Source organism: Lutjanus erythropterus, chromosome 11 (assembly GCF_056507025.1).
Source record: "Lutjanus erythropterus isolate fLutEry1 chromosome 11, fLutEry1.hap2, whole genome shotgun sequence".
NCBI lineage: Eukaryota > Metazoa > Chordata > Actinopteri > Lutjaniformes > Lutjanidae > Lutjanus > Lutjanus erythropterus.
In genome coordinates this window covers 39,147,305-39,167,148 of record NC_139327.1, presented here as the reverse complement: position 1 = coordinate 39,167,148, position 19,844 = coordinate 39,147,305, and the positions used below count along the sequence as shown (strand labels likewise).

General features: G+C 38.6%; 1 protein-coding gene across 1 annotated transcript in view; it reads right to left on the bottom strand.

The window, feature by feature from the left end:
- ttc3 (tetratricopeptide repeat domain 3) overlaps positions 1-19,844 on the bottom strand; it is a 46,483-nt gene that overhangs the window by 20,966 nt on the left and 5,673 nt on the right. Inside the window, exons 2-20 of the mRNA XM_084730082.1 lie at positions 17,205-17,284; positions 17,068-17,116; positions 16,770-16,929; positions 16,590-16,665; positions 15,471-15,524; positions 14,823-14,958; positions 14,561-14,646; positions 13,253-13,347; positions 12,082-12,144; positions 11,730-11,784; positions 8,702-8,864; positions 7,654-7,684; positions 7,460-7,557; positions 6,778-6,791; positions 6,639-6,678; positions 5,126-5,186; positions 2,932-3,013; positions 2,375-2,527; positions 1,453-1,533 (exon numbers count right to left, since the gene is read on the bottom strand). Coding sequence (XP_084586208.1) covers positions 1,453-1,533; positions 2,375-2,527; positions 2,932-3,013; positions 5,126-5,186; positions 6,639-6,678; positions 6,778-6,791; positions 7,460-7,557; positions 7,654-7,684; positions 8,702-8,864; positions 11,730-11,784; positions 12,082-12,144; positions 13,253-13,347; positions 14,561-14,646; positions 14,823-14,958; positions 15,471-15,524; positions 16,590-16,665; positions 16,770-16,929; positions 17,068-17,116; positions 17,205-17,273 — 1,566 coding nt within the window. The 5' untranslated portion in view covers positions 17,274-17,284. The remainder of the gene's footprint in view (positions 1-1,452; positions 1,534-2,374; positions 2,528-2,931; positions 3,014-5,125; positions 5,187-6,638; positions 6,679-6,777; positions 6,792-7,459; positions 7,558-7,653; positions 7,685-8,701; positions 8,865-11,729; positions 11,785-12,081; positions 12,145-13,252; positions 13,348-14,560; positions 14,647-14,822; positions 14,959-15,470; positions 15,525-16,589; positions 16,666-16,769; positions 16,930-17,067; positions 17,117-17,204; positions 17,285-19,844) is intronic.

Sequence of the window (19,844 nt, the reverse complement as noted above, 5' to 3'; positions counted from 1 at the left end):
CTCCTGCGGTGTCTACACAGGCTGCATTTCTGCTACAAGACGGCTGCTGAAAGCTCTATCCTTCTGCATAGAGTTTGCAGAAAGTTTGAAGAGAACAAAAGCTGTTTTCTGAACGTAATCAGTGAACCACACACATTACACAGAAAAAAAGAGTTAAGTCTCCAAATCTGTAGATGAAGTGTGGCGAGAGCAGCGCCTGACACACGAGTCACGCTGCTCAAGTAGGCACTTATAATGACAATTTCAGATTTTTGAACATAAGGTAAATAAAACAGAGGAAAACGTGGTTTGTTTGAGCAAGGCTTTAAAAAAAACGCTTTTTTTTATGTTGTGTCATATTACATAGGAAGAGGAAGTGGCTGTGCAGAGGTTTGCCTCTGACCTACGTGCAGAAGGTGTTATTGAGTCTGAGCGATGTTCTTTCAGTGAGTTGGCATTTTTTGGTAGTTTTACAGTGCATTTCACTTCCGGTGACCAAGCTGAATCATTGTTTATGCTACAGGTGCACAAACTCCTGCCTGTCAGGAGATTGAGTCCGGGGTTGTCCTGACTAGGGGTGGGAATCTTTGGGCACCTGCCGATTCGATTACGATTCAGGGGCTACGATTCGATTATAAAACGATTATTGATGCATCTTTATGTATATTGATGCACTTTTTCACAAACACATTTCTTTTTGTCTCACTGAATAAGCATTCGTCACTTGCAATTTTTAAAAACAGCGCATTTGTAATAAGAATTCATTTCAATTATATTTTATTAAACTATTGGAAATATGTGCAAACTGGAAAGTACCAACAGTAGCCACTAGTAGCCGCAGCAACAGCAGCCTGCCGTCTCCCCGACTCCTCCGTCGGGTGGAATCGAGTTACGGCTTCTCATGTTTGTTGTGTTGCCAAAGTATTTTATTTTAGCTCGACACAGCTTACATATAACGTGGCTCTTGTCCAGTTCGCTTCCGCCGTCGACGTTGTAGAAGCCGAAGTGTTTCCACACGGCTGCTTTTAAATTAGAAGGAGCTGTTCGGACCTCATGGCGAGGTGGCTGCCGGTCGGCCATGTTTGTTTTCCGCTGTGCGCGTGTCGCTCCAGGTGCGCGTCCCAAAGTGTCCCGGCGATGACGCGTACCGCGCTTCTTAGTTCCACATTATTTAGAAGCTTCTGTATCACTTTAATTAACAGATTTAAATAATCGAAATTTGGACGTTTGTGAATCGATTCAGATTCTTCCACGTCCGAATCGCGATGCATCTAAGAATCGGAAATTTCCCCCACCCCTAGTCCTGACAGGAGAAGAGTGAGCGCCAGCTTTAACTCCTGTGTGCATTTTGTGCAGATGAAGAGGCGGGACTTCACTGTTGCCTCCATAACTACAGCAGCGGTCTGACTGCCCGCTGACACTGACCACACAAGCACCTAACAAACAAAAAGTTTATCAGGGAACTGTGGTTACCTCGGGCTGGCCGATGTCTGTCAGGGCTGATGCACGGCCGAACAGTAACAGCAGCTCATCCAGGGTGGACAGTCCAAGTTCCTGAGGAAGCAAAAGGAAAATTAGTCATTCTCATGTTTTTGAGAGGATGTCTGCTCTGAGGTCATCAAAATTAGACTTGTATACATTAAATAAAGTCACATTTAATACCGCAAAATAAACTATTTAAAGAGAAACATTTCTTTGCCCTCATTCATATATAGTGAGCTGCTCAGTAGATCACACCTGTGACACCTAAAGCTCTGTGATCATGAGTCATTATTATTATTTTGGTAAGAACGTAGTGTTTAACCCTACTGTGTTGGGTTGTTATAAAATTTAAGCTCAGGTTTAAGCTCAGGGCTAAGGGTTTTTAAGAACAGAAACAATTATAATTGATGTTAAAGCTCTGGGTTCATAGATACTAGAAAAAAGGTTGAGAACCACTGTTTTAGAGCTCACTACAAATCCAGTAATGAAGAATTTAAAGCCTTTATATGGTTTTTAAAGTGCCGCACATCATTTAAGAAGGTGCATGTTTGTGAAGAGAACAGAAAGATGATTTTATTCCCAAATGATTCACCGTAAGTCATAAGTTAAAACATGAGGAGAGGGGATGATCTGAAACAAAACATGTGACCAGTTAGCAATAAACCAGTGACGTTGCATATACATAGATTACATCGTCTCCAGAGAGTAATATTGTTGTCTGGGTGGGCAGACGTGAACACACAGCACCACAAATCTGCAGTCATGTCGCTCTTAAATCTCAACTTCATTCATCGACAAACTAAAAACACTTTCATGTGTGCGATGCTTTTACTTTGATTGACTGATGTTTTGCAAATACATAAAAACTCTGCTTCAGTGTTGATGCTGGTTTATATGTCAGTAATAAGATTACCTTGGCTGTGTTGGTTTCCAGTAAGGCCAGTGCCTGGCTGAAGGCCTGCTCCGCGTTGCGGCTGCGGAGGTCGGTCAGAGCAGTGTGAGCGTCCTGCACCATCGATCTCAACTCTTTACACACAGCTGATTTACCGTCGTCCACCTTCGGTTTCTGGAGAGAACAAACATCAAAACAGGTCAGACATTTCATCTAATGACACTGTCAGCACTTTAAAGCCAATTTGAACGTACTAAAAAGTTAAGTTTGAGTTCTTTACTGTCATGTGCACAACATTCAACTTTCGTTAGGCTCCTAATCTGAGCAGCAACTGTCCAATCACAGACTAGATACCCCATAAACCAGGTGAGTTAATCTCTTATTCCTGCTCTCTTCCTGAGGTGATCACAGTCCAAGTCAGCGAGTGTTTCCCACATCAATGACTAACATGTCACAGTTTTAAGCTACACTGTACTAGAAGTCTTAACACCACACATGACCAAATATACATGCAACATGTCTGTCAAATGCAGAACTTCCCACATGAATAATCTTCAACTGCGTTATAGCAGCCTTACCTCCTCAGACAGATTTTTGTTATTTGATTTCTTCTTCGCGGCGGTGTTGGACTCTCCTTTCCCGTTCTTTGAGGAAGATTCACTGGAAGCACAGAAATTAATTTTCAGTCAGCTTTACAGAAACACGGCAACAAATTCACACATATTCTGTTGTAAGTACTTGGCAGTAATTTAGACGGATATTCCTTTATGTAGCGAAGGGAAGAGCAGCCCTGTGAGTTCAAGGACGAAGCAACCCTGCAAGGAAACATTTTTCATTCCAGGCCGTATCAGGCCAGTTTATACAAAGTACAACATGTAATTTCCCCACTACACCAACATCCCTGCTTTTTTGCTAACAGCTTAGTGGGAATTTGAAAAACCTGGAAAAGAACGACGATGGAGTCGCCTTTTAATCCAGGGCATCAGTTTCCCCAATTTATTTCAAGGCATTTCTTTTTTCTGTTTCTGTTTTTCTGTTGAAGGGGGAGGGAGATACAGACTGTGAGTCTGTGTCTGCCGTCCTTGTCCTTCGAGCTTATCTGTGCATTCTTGCTTTGGGTGAAGCGGGTTGGCCCTGAGTAGTCTGGATCCAGTGATGTTTGGATGAATCTCATAAGCGGTCTTCACACTTCCAAAAGATGGTGAAATCATCAACAAACTTGATCCCACGGGGGAGACACAGCGACGACAGCCATGTATTCAGGGGCAAGGACTCTGGTAAAAGACCTGACTTCTTTCCCCAAGGTTGGAATGGGGCCTAGAATGAATTCATTTTGTGACTGACAGTCGCTCATAGGGATGTCACGATACCAGATTTTTAGCAGTCGATACCAATACCAGTGATTTTCCACAATTCTTGATTCCCAATTCAGTACCATTCAGTTAGAAAAGAAGAAACAAAAATAAAATCCTGCAATATTACTTTTCTTTGCAACAAAGCCCTTCTGAGGTTCTAAGCTAAAAGATTTACTATGACTGACACACTGTCAGCGGAACATGTTGACATGTTTGGAAAATAATGCAAAAGTATGGTGATTTATCTTTGAATCTAAGTTGAACTCAGAGTGCAGCAGTTGTTTAAATTTACTGACATGGTGAGAGACAAAATGCTAACATATTTTGTAATTTTGATGACAGATGACTGTATGGTAGCCTATGAGCTATGCTTACATTATGTTAGCCTTTAGAGTTAAGCCATTGCAAACATCATTTTCAGTTGGTCCCAATTAGGAAAGAGGGTCTGCAGCCATCAAGAGAAAACGCGCTGCACCAGACCTCTTTTTTTCAGAAGCACACTGCCTTCATGTGTGCCTTTTTTTGATCATTAAGGCCAATCCAGCTGATAGGAGTTATTGCAGGTGAAAATTCAACATTTCCTGATTTTGCTGCTTCATAATAAAAACTTTTAGACAATAAAATATCCACAGATCTTTGTTGCAAAGGATTTATAGCAAACTTCATGTGGTTAACCAGGTTAACTGGTCCAGGAGCCTCTGCTGCTGATCCAGTGGTATCAGCCAAGTCTGTGACGGGATGCTCTACGTCTGATGCATCTGTTGTCTGTTCAATGATTTGCTCACTCTCACGAATTTGTCAGAGTGCTTTTTAAGCCGTGTTATCCTCTCGCTCACACTCCTTGCAGCTCACAGATTTTGCCATCGTCGTAATCACAGGGTTCTCAGAGTGAACTTAGGTTATTAATGTGACTGTTTCTAGTTTCTTGCGGACAGGTTATCAAAAAGAAATTAACACTGCTGTCAAAATAAAGAAACACTGTTCTCTACAGGCTCATATGTCATTTGATCTTTTGGATTTTGTAATTTTAATTGTTTTGCCGTCTGCCTTTCTATTTATCTTGTTACATGAAACTGTCCTAACACGACGTCTGATGCGTACAGACAGCAGAATGTAAACAAACAAACTGGGTGAAACGAGTCTACAGTTGCTTACAGACTGAGGAGACACATGATGCAGTGATTCCACCTGCCTTTTTTATAATTTTACTGATCATCTTACTATATTCTTAGGTGGATTTATCTCACAGAAATGTAAAAAATATACACCAAGTACATGATCCTCAAAAGCTTTCCTTTCCTCAACATCTGTGCCCTTTTTGCATTTTAAAAACATCAGCAGTGACAGCAGACAGCTGCCATGTGTACATGACATGGCTTATATAAACCTGGTTATTAGTACGAGTACTTCCACTGACCTTTTTGCTTGTTTCGAGTCCTTAGCACTGCCCTCCGTCTGTGCAGCCTTTTCATTTTTCGCTGGAAAAAGAAAATCAGCCATGAAGTTTTCAATTGTCATGAACATGACAGTGAAAGCAGTTAAATTCACTCCAAAAAAAACACAAAAGGGAGACTCTTTTAATCTTAAATCCATTGAAGGTGAAATCAATCCGGCCACAAGTCGATTCTTAGTGAGGGCGGTTCAGCCCTGAGACAAAGGCAGACTCAGCTCCGGCACCAACAAGTTACTAACTCAAGATGACCAGGCTGCCCCCTACATTCCCCGTCTCAAGTAACACAAACACATCAATGCCAGATGTTCTCCTGGCTTTTTCTCCAACCAACCAGAGGAACCCAAGTATCGATTCACACATACTTATATAGGTGAGAAAAAAACTCACACGGTACCAAAGAAACACAAACTTATGAGACACAGAAAAGTTAATTATTGTTATTAGTGGGATACAGGATATTAGGGCTGGGATGTGATTTTCTGTGGTATCTGTATTCAAGAGGATTCCTTCAACTGTTTATTACAGGCCTGGGTCACACATCGTCCAGAATGAACAAAGTCTGACAAAGAACTTTCTAAAGGTATAACATATATAAGTTAAAGGGGTCTCAACCATCTGAGAAACATTCTCGTTTACTTCTCATCATACAGGAAATAACACAATCTATTTTTCCTGACATGGGACCAAACAATGGAAGTGAATGGTGACCAGTTCTCAAACTGAAAAAACAACATAAAATGCCTCCATGCTGCTCGTCTGTTTCCTCTCACACACACACACACACACACACACACACACACACACACACACACACACACACACACACACACACACAGCTCAGACAGCGTACACGTGAACGAGGCTCCAAGCTAAAGATCTACAGTGAAGATTCAGGATAAAAACATGGTCTCTTTCACAAAAAGGCCGGTTTCTCAGTTTTTTGTCTGAAAATTGAATTTTTGATGCAACCAACCAACGTTCAAGCGCTTAAAAAAAGAATGAATGAAGCTCGAACAAAATGTTTTTTGTGTCTGAAACTAAAAGATCTGTTCTTTCTTTTGATATATTCCATGCCAACTTATTGAACTGAATATTCTGTGGGTGTCATCCCCCCTCTCTTCACCCCATTTCCTGTCTGCTCTTCAGCTGTCCTATCATAACAAAGGCAAAAGAACAGCCCCAAAACATAACCTTAACAACAACAACAACAAAAAATTCAGTGAGGATATTTGTTGATATGTTAATAGTTTTTAACAACACCACTGTAAATACTGACCAGCATCAAACAATATAGTCTCAAAAAAAAACAGGCAAAGCCGCAAACAATGAAAACACAGACATCAAAAATTACAATTTTCACTATAATGATATGAAATTTTCATAGCATTTAATCTCTACTGGTCATGGAGCATTTTTTCTTTTTTTTTTTAACATGATAAACATTCAGGTGTGTCAGCAGGTGTCGAAGGAAACTCACCTGTTTTCTTGTCCGTTTTATTCTGTGAGACCTGTGAAACCTGTCGACACACAAGTTAATAACATCAAACCTCAGCTGAGACAAACACAGCAAACAAACAAACAAACAAACAAAACCAGCTGCCTTTTACATGTCAAACGTTTTCTAAACTCTCTTCACACTGACAAAACCACAGGGGCACGCAACAATCATTTAAATGTTAAAAAGAAAATTAGATGTTGAAATGAAAAATTATATATTATATATTTTTTCAATAATGAAAAAAGAAAGTTAAAAGCTTGAATGGGAAAATAGAAAAGCTTAAATGGAGGAAAATGAAAAAACAAAGAACTTTATATCTTAGTAATTAATTTTCTCTTTCAAATTTTATGTCAATTTCAGAATTTAAAAATTCACTTTTTGTCATTCTAATGTCCAAGTTTCCTCTGACCATCTAATTTAATGTTATTAAATAATTAAACTGATTATCCTTGGTACTGAAATAATATTTCTCTTTATCTCCCCACTCTTTTTTTTTTTTTTTTTTTTTACATCTGGATATTATCATCTTCCTCCTCTCAAACATTAACCTCCACAGTTAGTCTACAAAATTGAGGGGTAAAAAAGGAAAACAGCTGAACTCCCACAGATACAGGCTTTACTTTCACATTAAACAGAGAAAGTCAGCTTACTCTCAACATTTAGGTGCTACTATGTTTTGTTTGACAGTTTTGCTTGAAAAATGGATGAAACCATTAAGCATCTTCGCACAAAATCAACTTGCTGTGTTTTGTGTCTAATAACTGCTGATATCTGTTGGATTACTGCTGGGTAAAAAGCACTAACCTTACTCTGTGGAGCTGAATCAGTCTTATTAACAGATTTTACAGACTGTGATCGTGACTCTGCTGCATGCGCTCTGTTGCCGCCGTCCAGCCTGCTGAAAAAACAAAAAAAAAATAAAGGATCATCCATAAGTTTATCAGCATTCACTGATCATGTTTGATCAATGTGTGTAAAGGCAGCAGGGACAAACCTTTTACTGTGACTTTTCTTTGGTCGTCCAACTAAAAGAAAAGCACATGAACACGAGCTTCAGTTATGAGAGACAGAGAAACTATGAGGTCAGAGTAATTAACTACTTTTTTATTACTCCACAACAAGAAACCAGGTCTTAAACATCAATTTTGACTTCATAGGAACTTCTAAACGTTTATATCCGCGTGTACGGCTCTATATGTCACCTATATGTCAGGATCCATGAAGGTATTTCAGAGTAGAGCCAAAGAAAGGGCATTTTTGAGATCTATACTAATATTTGAGGGGAAAAATTCACCGATTACCAATGTGGTGGCCGATACAGTGAATTTTTGAGCTGGAATAAAAAAACAAAACAACTTTTCTATGTTGATTGTGCTCCGATATGATCATGCAAAGGTACACAAAAGGCTGTGTTCTTGAACAAAGAACTTTATTGCAGAATATCATATATTTTATTTAACATGTTAAATAATCAATTCAATCAATTATAGAAAGGAGAAAGAAACACTAAGAAAATAAAAAATAAATTAAAATAAAATAAACAGCTAAATAAAGACAAGAAGCAGCTTCCTAGAATTAACACAAGCAGGGAGATCCTCGTTGTGTCAAATCTAAATCATCTCAAGCATCGTTTCCTGCATTACATGTTCTGTGAGAAAGTTTTTATATCAGTGCACGTCTGTAATCATATATGCCGATACCAACATACCAGTGATAGTCGATATATCAGACCGAAACTGGCTGATATAGGCCTGACTGACACATCAGGCTCTATTTCAGAGTTTTTGTCTTTTCCTGGAAAACCATTACAGGATGCTGATGACTCATGACTCACTCAGAAGCAAACACTAAATTCATGGAAACTTTAATTATGTCTTAAAATACATAGTTGTTTATTCATTGTCATTTTCACCCTTGATTTCTGAGTATGAGTTTTTTAATCTTGGGAAAATCTGGTCCTCTGGTCACTTTTGCCGTTTCAGATGGATTAAAAAAAAGGCGTGAACAGTGTCGTGAACAGGACATGGGTGCAGTGAAAATACCTTTGGGGTCGGCCGTTTCAGTGATGAATTTCTGGTATTGTTGTTCCAGGTCTTTGATTCCGTCCTGGGTGTCCTTACACAGACTCTGAGCTGAGCAGTTGGCTTCAAGAGCCATTTTGACCTCCCCCAGGGAGAACAAAGCCTCACAGTAGCGGTAGTGACCCTGCAAAAAAATTAAACCATAATTTATTGTTTTTGTCCCACTGAGATACAGCAGAGACGTCAGTGAGCTAAAAACAAGACAACAGGTCCTCAGTTTCTGTGATGTCCAGTCCAAGTACTTTAATGGTGAGTATCTGCAAGTTCAATTTATGTGGCTTCATTAGGACATTAATTGCTCGGAAGGCTTTCATTCATACTTTCCGCAAAATTCCACGTTAAAATTCCGATCCCTATTAAATTCCATTCAACGAAAACTAATGTAACTAGTTCCACAAACTTCAACCGATTCAAACCATTCCAAGTCAAACCATTAATCTGAATTATGACTTTCTCCAAATGTCTTTTCTAATTCCTAACATTCATACTTTCCCAGATATTCCAGTTTTTTTCCAGACAGTTTTCCCATTGAAAATGAATTACGGAATCTGTAGAAATCAAAAAATGTCATCTTTTTTTCAAACGTTAACTAGTGATTCATACTTTCAGCTACAAACTCAATTCAAACTGGAAAATATTCAACATTTTTCAGACTTTTTACATCTGATTCAACTTTTTAATCCCATTCAAACTTTGTCAAACGTTAAGTATTCAAAATTGAATGTGCCATTGCTCACAGGCGATTGGCTGATTTAACCAACAGTAGTTTGGTCCTCTCAGTATTCAGATTTGAATGTTCTGTAACACACAGGCGGTTGGTCAATTTCAATCGGCCTCAGTTCTGAGCAGTTAACATTCCTGTTTTCTGCATAATTCAAATATTATATTTTCAAGTCAGCTATCAGTGTGGCATCAGCTTTTTAACAAAAATTCAAATATTCTACATAATTCTCATATTATTATCATGGCAGTTATTCAGTGTGGCGTCAGCCATTAAACAAACATTCAAATCGTTCAGACTTCATTTCATTCAAAGCAGTATGCTAGTTTGGCTTCAGATTGCGGTATTCACACCCGCAATTTCTTCAGAAATTACTTCTCTAGTTAATTTATAATGTTAAACACTGTCCAAAAAAAATACTGTGTATTAAGAGCCATTTGAAGACGTTAATCGCAGTCTACAATCGTCAAATCGTACTTTAAATGCCGCTGATATGTGCGCTACTTTGCGCTGCGCAATACAAGCCTTACACATTAGTTAATGTAGGGAACATGACAACAACTAACGGCTTCACCTTTTCAGTCTGACGAGGGCCATGGTGTCTGCGGGTAGCGGATCCAGAGCTAACGTTACATGCCTGGATGCCGCACAGTACGGACAACGTTACAAATGCTAACAGCAATAACAACGACGACGGCGGCAGCAGCGGCACCGGCACCGGCAGCAGCGGCATCACTTCTGCTTGCAGGTTTATGTCCGTGCCTGTAGTTCATGTGGGGCACGTTTCTGCAGTCGAGTGAATATAACTATATCGGCTTATTCTGTAACTGTCTACATTCATGTGTCCGACTTTCGTAATATAAACATCGGGGGTTGCCACGGCGATCGGGGCGCACGTGCTGGGTGAGAGGGGCCCACAACTGACAGTATCGCAGCCCCGACTGGCGGCGTTCAGCTGCATAAAATCTTAGAGGCAACAGGTAACTGGCATCGTGCATGAATGAAATATTCATAAATATTTTAAACTAGTATTTCTGGTGCCGACTAGCATGGGTGCGGACGTTTAATCGTATAGTCGACTAATCACACGCATCCCAAGATATCGTCTTTTTTTTGTCCAGGGGCAGGACCAAACAAGGAAGTCGACAAGGATTCATTTTTTTTAAAGCCAATTAATCACAATTTAACTTCAAATTATGTTGAACAAATCTTTTTAAGAAAACTTAAATTTAAACCTCTCTCTGATCATTTTTGGTTTAACTCTAAACCGAGATTAAACTTATACTTTAAACTCTGATTTAAAATGTTTTGATTTTAAATTCACAACTGGCAAGGTTTCATTTTTTTAAATCTGCTGCCTTTGTGAGATGAACTGAGCAAAATAATCAAGTTTCTCAAAGAAAGTTGCAGGACAGACTCAACCCTGTTAAGTTTTATGATGTGTCTCTTTCTTTCACTCCACTTCATCTGTTAAGTGAGTCTGCCAGCTGCTGCCAGTCTCTTTTTCTCGCTTCACTGTTGTTCCTTTTTAATTTTAACTTTAATATTATTAATTCAGCTATCAAGTTTTTCCTAATAGGAGAAATTAGAATAAATTAGAGCTTCTCTGCCAAGCCAGAATGAGTAGTCTACATAAGCTAATTTACTTTTTAGCTCGCTAGCTAACGATCTAAAGTTTTGTTAACTTTTTAGCTTTCTAAAAACCAAAATGAATTTTGTTAACTATGTGGCTAATTAGCTAATGATGTAATGTTTTGTTAACTTTTTAAGGAGCAAACAAAGCAACATTTGGGTCACTTTTAAGCTAGGGGGAAAAAAAAGAAACGGTTTGTTAACTTTTTAGCTTGCTTGAAAACGATGTGACATTTTGGTAAAGACAGAGTAGTCAGCGTTTTGTTCTTATTGCCTTCTTTTATACTTGCTTAGCACAAAAATTATTCGGTCATTTTAATTTGGGTAAACAAGCATCTCCATACTGATTAAACTCTTATTTAGTTCACATCAATAAACTTCATTAAGTGAGAGAAGTTCTTCATTGTGCAACAGAGCTACACCTGAGTCTGTTTGATACCTCTGTACCTGATGAAAAGTCAGTTTTCTAACAGAATTAAATAGACATTTTAATGACTGCTGCATAATGTTGTTAGTCCAGTCCTGATTGGCTCAGCACATCCCTAACTTCTGTCTGCTAAATGTTGGATCTGTCTCATTTCCTCTGCTACATGTTCACACTGCAGCACTGAGGCGGGATCATAAAAGACAAAGTACCTTTGTCCAGAATGGGTTTATCAGAGTGGCACGTTTTCCATCACCCGCAGCTTTTCTGTAAAATCAAAAATTCACGTTTAAGTTAAAACATTTTTTTCTTAAACCTTGTAACTTTGATACAAACGAACAGGCATTTAAATAAAGAGTCTCATGAACACTCATGTTCATCAAGCATCTCAGGCCTGTTTCCTGATCTGTTTACTGTCAGGACCAATCAGGAGCGACTTTCGACTCTGAAAGGCTTTAAATAAAGTCCCTGACTTCCTTGCATTCATTTCAAAGATTTGAAAGGTTTCTGACATGACTGACAGTTAACTGAAAGAGGCATTGATCTGGAGGAAGTGGAACTTACAGATATTGCCTACATCGGATATAACACAGTGCTCTGTTTCCATAAATTAGGTGGTTGTCAGGGCTGGATGGAGAGAGAAGAAATTAATTTCAGTTACAAAAGTGCACAGAAAATCTTAGTCACACCCACAATTCATTCTACATTCTAACACATGTAATGAATCTTAATGAATGAATCACAGTCAAAGATGTTAAATCAGCCCTATGGCCTCAGTTTGAGGTGGTTTTGTATTATATTGAGAGAGTAATAGTCAAATAGAAGGTATCAACAAAAATGAAAAAACAAAGCTTCACAAAGATATTGATTACTTAGTGCTGTGAGTAGATTCTATTAAGTATTTTGATTTTTCCCATGAACTGATTTTTATATATACACAACTAACAGTCTAAGAGCTAGGCTTAGACTGTTAGCTTGATGCTAACACATAACGGGAATCCCCCTTGCTAAATGGAAATTAGCATCACAGATGCTGTAATATACCCCAACAAATGGGTCCATTTGACTTAAACAAAATTGTCAACTTTTTTCCATGGATAAGTGTTAAATCAGCAAACAAAAATCCTAATAACCTGTAATACTGAATTTCAAAATTTGTTTATTTTTGTTTTCATGAGGAAACACTAGAGAAGTTTGTCCGTTTGGCAAAGTTATCTCCCAGTGAAAACTACTTACCTGCTTTTTAGATCAAATTCCCAAATCCTTTTTAAAATAGTTTACAGCTTTATAGATGAAGATGTTCTTAATACTGTAAACTAATCCTGGTTTAAGGCTGCCACGGGTAAACTCACACAATGTTTTTTAACAAAACCAGTCTGGCGGTTGGGCCAATCACAGCGCTGAAACGGCACCGGTCAAGGTTTTAAACAAACTTATGTCAAATACGGACATGAAAAAACTCTCAGTATTGGTCCGACTCGATCTTACAGCAGCTTTTGATACAGCAGACAACTCAGTTCTTTTAGAGACTTCAGACTGCAGTTTGTTTGTATGAAAAGTGAACACAATCAGGAGTGTGTCGTCTGAGCACTAATGATCATTATATTTTAATGTCTGTTTACTCAAGAGAACTGGAACATTTTCATCTTCAGATAAGAAATTCAAAACAATACAGATTAAAGTTTTATGTCAGAGAAAATGACATTTTTAAAGATTATATTAAATCAGTGCTTACTAATATTTGATGGCTTTGGAATAAAAGGTCACAGCGTCTTCGTATTGTTGTTTCTGAAAGTTTTCATTTCCTTTCTTCTTCATTTCTTCACTTTTCTGGAGGAGTAACACATAAAAAAAAAAGAATTACTTCCACAGGAACAACACAAACATTTAAAAGCCAGCAAAAGTTATGGGCACCACTTTTTATTCTAAAATATTCTGAAATAAAATATTCAGTATGTAATGATCAGTCAGCGGGCTGTCCCTCGTACTCAAACTTGTTAAAGTGCTGCATAGTATATAATATATAATTTTATTAGTATGGTTTATGATTAATGTAACTGTGAAAATTATTATGCTCTTTGGATGAGGAAGAAAAAAAGACTGATAATTAGTCACGTGATCCATGTCCATTTATCACACCTATGGGTGCTCATGTGATTCTGTTTAACAAACCTGAGAAAATTATTGCCGTTGTTCGCCTCAAATAAAATTATAGTAGCTCAGTTCAGTGTGCGGAGGTTTACGTGGATGTTTTTACTTGGTAGACTGCAGGGTCATGGATCAATTGCACGCTCTGTTGTCCTACCAGTGAACTGGGCTATTGTTGTTGTTACACGGAAAATGGAAAAAAAAAATGCAACCCGTTGAGATGTACTCAACAGATAATCATGACACCCAATCATCCAGGAAGAAACATGAGGAAACATTCTGAATTTGACACCGTGGATGAAAGAATGACAATACAAGGTGAGGCTGTTTACTGCACTATTATTAATTATCATAAACCTGTGATACCACTATGAAGAGCTTCCTGTCTCTGATCTGGGTAGTCTCATTATACAGGGACCTTTTTATTTCAGTCTGCTGTAAAATGTGAAAATACTTCTGTCGACTCGTCTTGCACTCGGAGTCGTACACACACAGGGTGGTATCATGGCAGAGGGTGTGCGTTTTTGATTCTAAAAAATTCATATTTCCAGAGAATGTTGCAGAGGTCGTATTCACTGCTTCTTTCTCCTCCTGATCTAAAAATGGACGCGAGGGCGGTGTGGGAGGAGGCCAACAGTCCCCTACAGCTCAGCGACTCACTACAGCTCCGTTTTGTGCTGTATTCACTAAACCACACTCACTTTGAGCTGAACAAACAACTCTGATGGATTTCTACTAAAATTCATGTAGATATGCTTCACATAAATACTAAATCACCATGACTTAACAGGGACAGTTTAGCCTGAGGATGTTAATGATTAATCTTTAATTGATTAAATGACATTAAGAATTTCATCATGAAGAGGCCTGCTGTAGATTGTGTTGTTGGTCTTACCTCGACATGATGATCAGCTGGTTGAACCATCAGTGCCCTCAGTGTCCTGTCCAAGTTGCTGCCCATTTGCTGAATATACTTAGCAACTGATAGAAAGCATAAAGAGGAGAGCGAGCGTTAACCATCAACATATTGTACGGTGTTTGCACAGCTCATCAATCATATTTCTGTGCTGTTAAACCGCTGATGTTTGGTTAATTTCTACTGTTGTGGTACTGATGAGTTGTGTTGTAGCAGAGCTGTGTGTGTGTCTGTGTCTTACACTCTGTGAAGATGAGGTGCAGTGCTGTGAAGCAGGTGTGTGCATGGCCGAGATCCAGAACACGATTGCGAATAGCAGGTTCTCCTGTTTGCTCCAACCAGCGTAAAGCGTCCTCCAAAACCTCAGGGGAACGTTGCTGGTAGACAGTCACAGTACTGATTATTATTATTGATTACCATGACAATACACACAAGTATTCACTCAACTCTATGATATTTCTGATATATAGTGTCCTGGTCCATACCCTATAAGCGTCATGGTGCCACCATCCTCCAACGGGAGACATTAATCTGATTGTGGGGTCTCTATGTGTCTCTGTGTGTGTGTGTGTGTGTGTGTTGCCTGAGTCGCACCCATGCTGAAACAATGAGAGGACAGAAGCAGTGCGACCAGAAATCACAGTAAAACATGTCTCGGCATATTTCCTTTGGCACGGTGGAAAAAATGCTTCTGCACTGCGTCTGTGACTCACCAGGGAAAACCCTGCTGTTTATTCTGACAACATGTTGGTTTGAATGTTGGTCACATTCTTATGTAAACGTATACACATGTAAACACAACAAGCATTATCGAGATCAGCAAAACTTACTGAGATGTCTATATATTGCAGGATATGTCAACATAATAATTTACTTTTCTCAGACTTACCAGGTTAAACATGTTGCTTATCCAGAAAACGTGTTTTGTTTGTTCCTTTTTTACCTGCAACACAGAACAAACAAGAAGTTCAGATCAAAAGCAAAACAGTAAAAAACCATAACATAATCTACTTTTACTTTTTCTAGATATGATACACTGGATAACTTGTCCAGCTGTTCCTTACTTTGTTGAGTGCAATTTACTGATTCACTGATTGATTTAAAGACAAAAACAGGACAAAATTTCCAGCCAGTGAAGGATTTTTTTTCACTAGAAACCATGATAATGAATTTGCATTTTAAAAATGTAATCCTACTAATAATCCCCATTTTTACTAAATAAATCTGTAATCATGACTGTTTTCAGTCATGTGACATGTACAGCAACCTGAAGGACAAAAACATGGCGGCTCACGCTGGACTCTCCGTAGAGACGCAGCACAAGCCGCCAAAATTTCCAACTGTTTCAAGCCACGAATATTTGGATCACCTCTCAACTACAGAAAAACAAAGATATGGCAACGAACTACAAGGTTTCAGGATCACCGTGGTCAGTGTTGTAGGGCAGAATCATGACATAAATCTAATCAAAACTTTGGTTAAGTCTCCGCTGTAAGTGTTTGCGCACTCTGGTGGCTGCCATTGTCTGTCCTCCTCGGAGACAGAGGCACGTTTAATGGCACAAATCCAGAATCTCGTCCTTTCTGGGTTTCCTTTGTCGGACGGGATTCTGTAGAAACACAGCTCAGGTTTGTCTCCTCATCCAATCAAACAACAACTATCCAAAACAACAGAGACCATTCAGTTCATCAGCTGGCGGGCAGCATTGTTTTGCCCTCCAAGTGAGGCGTTCTCATACGGACGCAACGTCACGTAAAAACTGTGAATGGTTTAAGACGCTAGAAAAGTCCTTACTCCAGAGTTCTCGCTTTCCAAATATTTGGAAAATTAAAGGGCAGAGCAAATAAAATCCCAAAAGAGTCAAATTTACTTCAGTGCAACTGATATGATTGAAAAACAAATGCACAAAAGAAACGTTTACTTCCTAATTTAGATTTCTTTGGTTCCATAGTTCCTGGAACACTTGGTTGAAAAGAGTTTTTATTAAACTGCTACATGATCAACTTACAGTTCCTCTGTCCAAGGCTCTGAGGATCGCCTCCAACGTCTCGATCTTATGAATTTGCTTCAGAGTTAGATCTTCACTGTCAACAGAAAGAGACAGTTTCAAACTCTTAAAACAGTCTGAATACTGAAAATGGAAACGGTTTCAAAAAGTTATTCAAATACGAATCAAAACTGTACTTACTCTGCGTCGAATAAACCTATATCTGAAGCCCAGTTTACAGTGGGGCTAGACTCTTCACGCTGCAGCAGAACGGGAAGCCAGAAGGCACAAATTTTCATCCGCCGTCCAGCCTCTTTTTTGGTAGCGACTGAGATACTGCACCATCGATCAAAGACCCCTTCTAAAAAACAGAAACAAGCCAAAAACACACTTCGTTTCATCCAGCAGAGAGCAGCACAGAGAATTTACTGCATGATCACATCACGTGTGTAGCCCTGAACATAACTTGAATGATGATGAAGACTTAAATGTCCCTTACCTGATGGACGGAGGGCGATGATTTCATTATATTTCCGAGTCGCCAGTTTCTGAAGCATAAAAAAAAGTTTATTTGGGACGAAAAAAAAAAAATAGTTGGCTAAATGCTCTTATTTTGATTAACAGTTAATAACTCACAGCTTTCATCTGTTCTTTAGACTCTTCCAAGCTGCCACCACAGTCAGAATCAGACTCAGAATCCGACATCTTGTCCAATTCTGTAAGAACATTTGCAAAAAAAAGAAAAGAAAAGAAAAATCACTAAGCCACAAAAACATGTTGCAGTGAATTAGATTTAAATGCCGCCATAGACATGACTAGAATTCATTTCACTGTATGAAAAAACAGTAAGCAGGGACTTGAAATTATTTAAGCAAACATCATGTCTGTTTTAATTGCAGAAGAGGAGACAAACTATTTTATTGATCATCAGATCCTTGTGAATGAAACCTTTTGTGTTGTGACGAGAGCGCGACGCAGCCCTGTGGGGAGTCACACCTTAAATCACAGGAACACAGCTTGTTCTAGGATCTCATACACGTGCTGGTCTGGTTTGACTCTGCACGTCAGACCAGCACAGCAAGGATTTGTATCTCTGTTACAGCAGGACTAACCACGTGGGAGTGTGTCTTAATTGGAGGCTGAAAACCAACATGAAAGCAGATTCCTGAGCATAAAAACAGCAACCAGAAGAAAAACTGAACTTTAAACCACAGAGATTCAGTTAGAAGCTACAAAAGCTGAACACACATCTGTAAAACCTTGATACAGCGATTCTTGTTTGCTTTTTTTAACATTAAAACGTGTAGAAAAGTTGAATCATACTCTCATTGAGACTGTTTATCATGACTCATATTTCCAAAAGCAATGAACATTTTATGTCAGTCAGTCTTTGAGCTTACTTCAGCGGAAGAGGTGGTAAATTTTGGAAGTAAACTACTACATTTAGCTGATCCTGATCATCAGACTGGTGTCAAATTAAAAAATGATGTCAGGTCAAAATGAACAGAGCTGCTGAAAACTGCACAACACACAAGTGTGAACCTTTAAATTGAAATTCTTTACAACAGAATAAAATCTTTTCAGAAAATATTGAAATTCGGTGCTACATCCTGCTCATCAACCAGTGAACAATAAATAAAACAGAAAATATAAATATAAATATATATGCTATGCTCTCCTGGCAGGAAATGTCTGTTTCAAGTGGCAGCTGTATTTCCCCTTGTGAATTTTTCAGTCTTGAGTCTTGACCATTTGAGGCTGCTGAAACCAGAGCAATAGATTAAGTTAATGATTTGAAATCAGCAGCTGTTAGTTTGTTTCTAAAAATCAGGGGAAATATGTGCCTGAAAGTATGAGCGCTCATTTTATTTTATGTGAAGCATGTGAAGTAAAACGGATCAGTTTATTGCGTTAAAATTGCTGTGATCATATAATGCTAATTTCTGTTAGTGTGTCAATGGTAATTCCCATTATGCTTTCGTACTGAACTCGAGGACTAAACGCTGGGTATATACATAAAAAAACAACAACTCAGAAATCCAAAATTCAATTCTAGAATTGTGGAGAAAAAAAAAAGAATTACGATGCTTTAGAGAATCAGTGGTTTCAAATGGGTCGCACAGTATTTTTTTGACATTTAACATTACCAATTAATAAATTGTGCTCAATTTTCCCTGCTTTCTGAGTTCTTACTTTTAGACTAGTCAGGAAGTCTAAATTAAAATTTCTGTTTAATCAACAGGGAAATTAGTTGCCAAGAACATCCCTAGTCATCACACCTGGCTTGGAGGCAGAAAAGGTTCCTCTAGTGCACAACTCAACACAGCTCAGAGTGATAAAAATGGTTATGGAAATTAGGGCTGCACAATATTATCTAAATGGCAATATGATGAAGTGCAATATCCAAATCGCAATTTTTTGAAAAGGCAAAAAAAGTGTGAGAAAACAGCATTATAATTAAGTACTATAGCGCTGAACACATCCCTTTGTTGTTCTCCAGATGAAAGAAAACAGGTTTATTTGTTAAAGACCCCATCAAATATCACATCATCACAATTTCAATAGCCTTTTTTTTGAGTAAAAATGAAAACTGTGGCACAAAAATGATCATTCCCACCAATCCTAGCGCAATTTCAGTCAAAATAATTGCAATATGACTTGTTTATACCATATTGTGTTGCCCTGATGGAAATGCAAATCAGCGTAGTGTGGTTTTCCTCTGCGTGGCCAAATGTGACAATGGAGAAGCTCCACCAGTCGCTCTCCCCTTTTGGTCTTTTGTTGTTATAATAGCAATCTAAACACTGAAGTTTAGCCTGTTTTATCCTTTTATCAAAAGCCTGGAACTTCTCACACCTCTGTACTGTTCTCAATCCAATTGTTGTCCAAAAGGTTTTTAACTTGCATGGTCAGTGTTCCCCTGCCTCATCATAATATTTATCATGTTTAATTACCTTGTTTTTATCCTTTGATTCTTGTTTTCTATTGCTGCTGGACTCAGAGTAAACAGGAGGAGCAGGACGGAGGAGTTGGACAGTTGCCAGCCGTGAAAGACAGAAGCAGAATGGTAAATTATTTGAATATTTTTTTGCATGGTAGCTACAAGTGTGCGACCATCTTCTCCTGTGCTCTGAAACAGACAACGCAATTTTCTTGTACGCCTACAATGACAAAGTGTCTGAAATCAATTCACCTCTTGCCTTTTCAAACAAACATGTATTGAAGCACTCAGACAGACCTGAATGTGTGTCTCTCTTCATGCTGTATGAAAGCTCA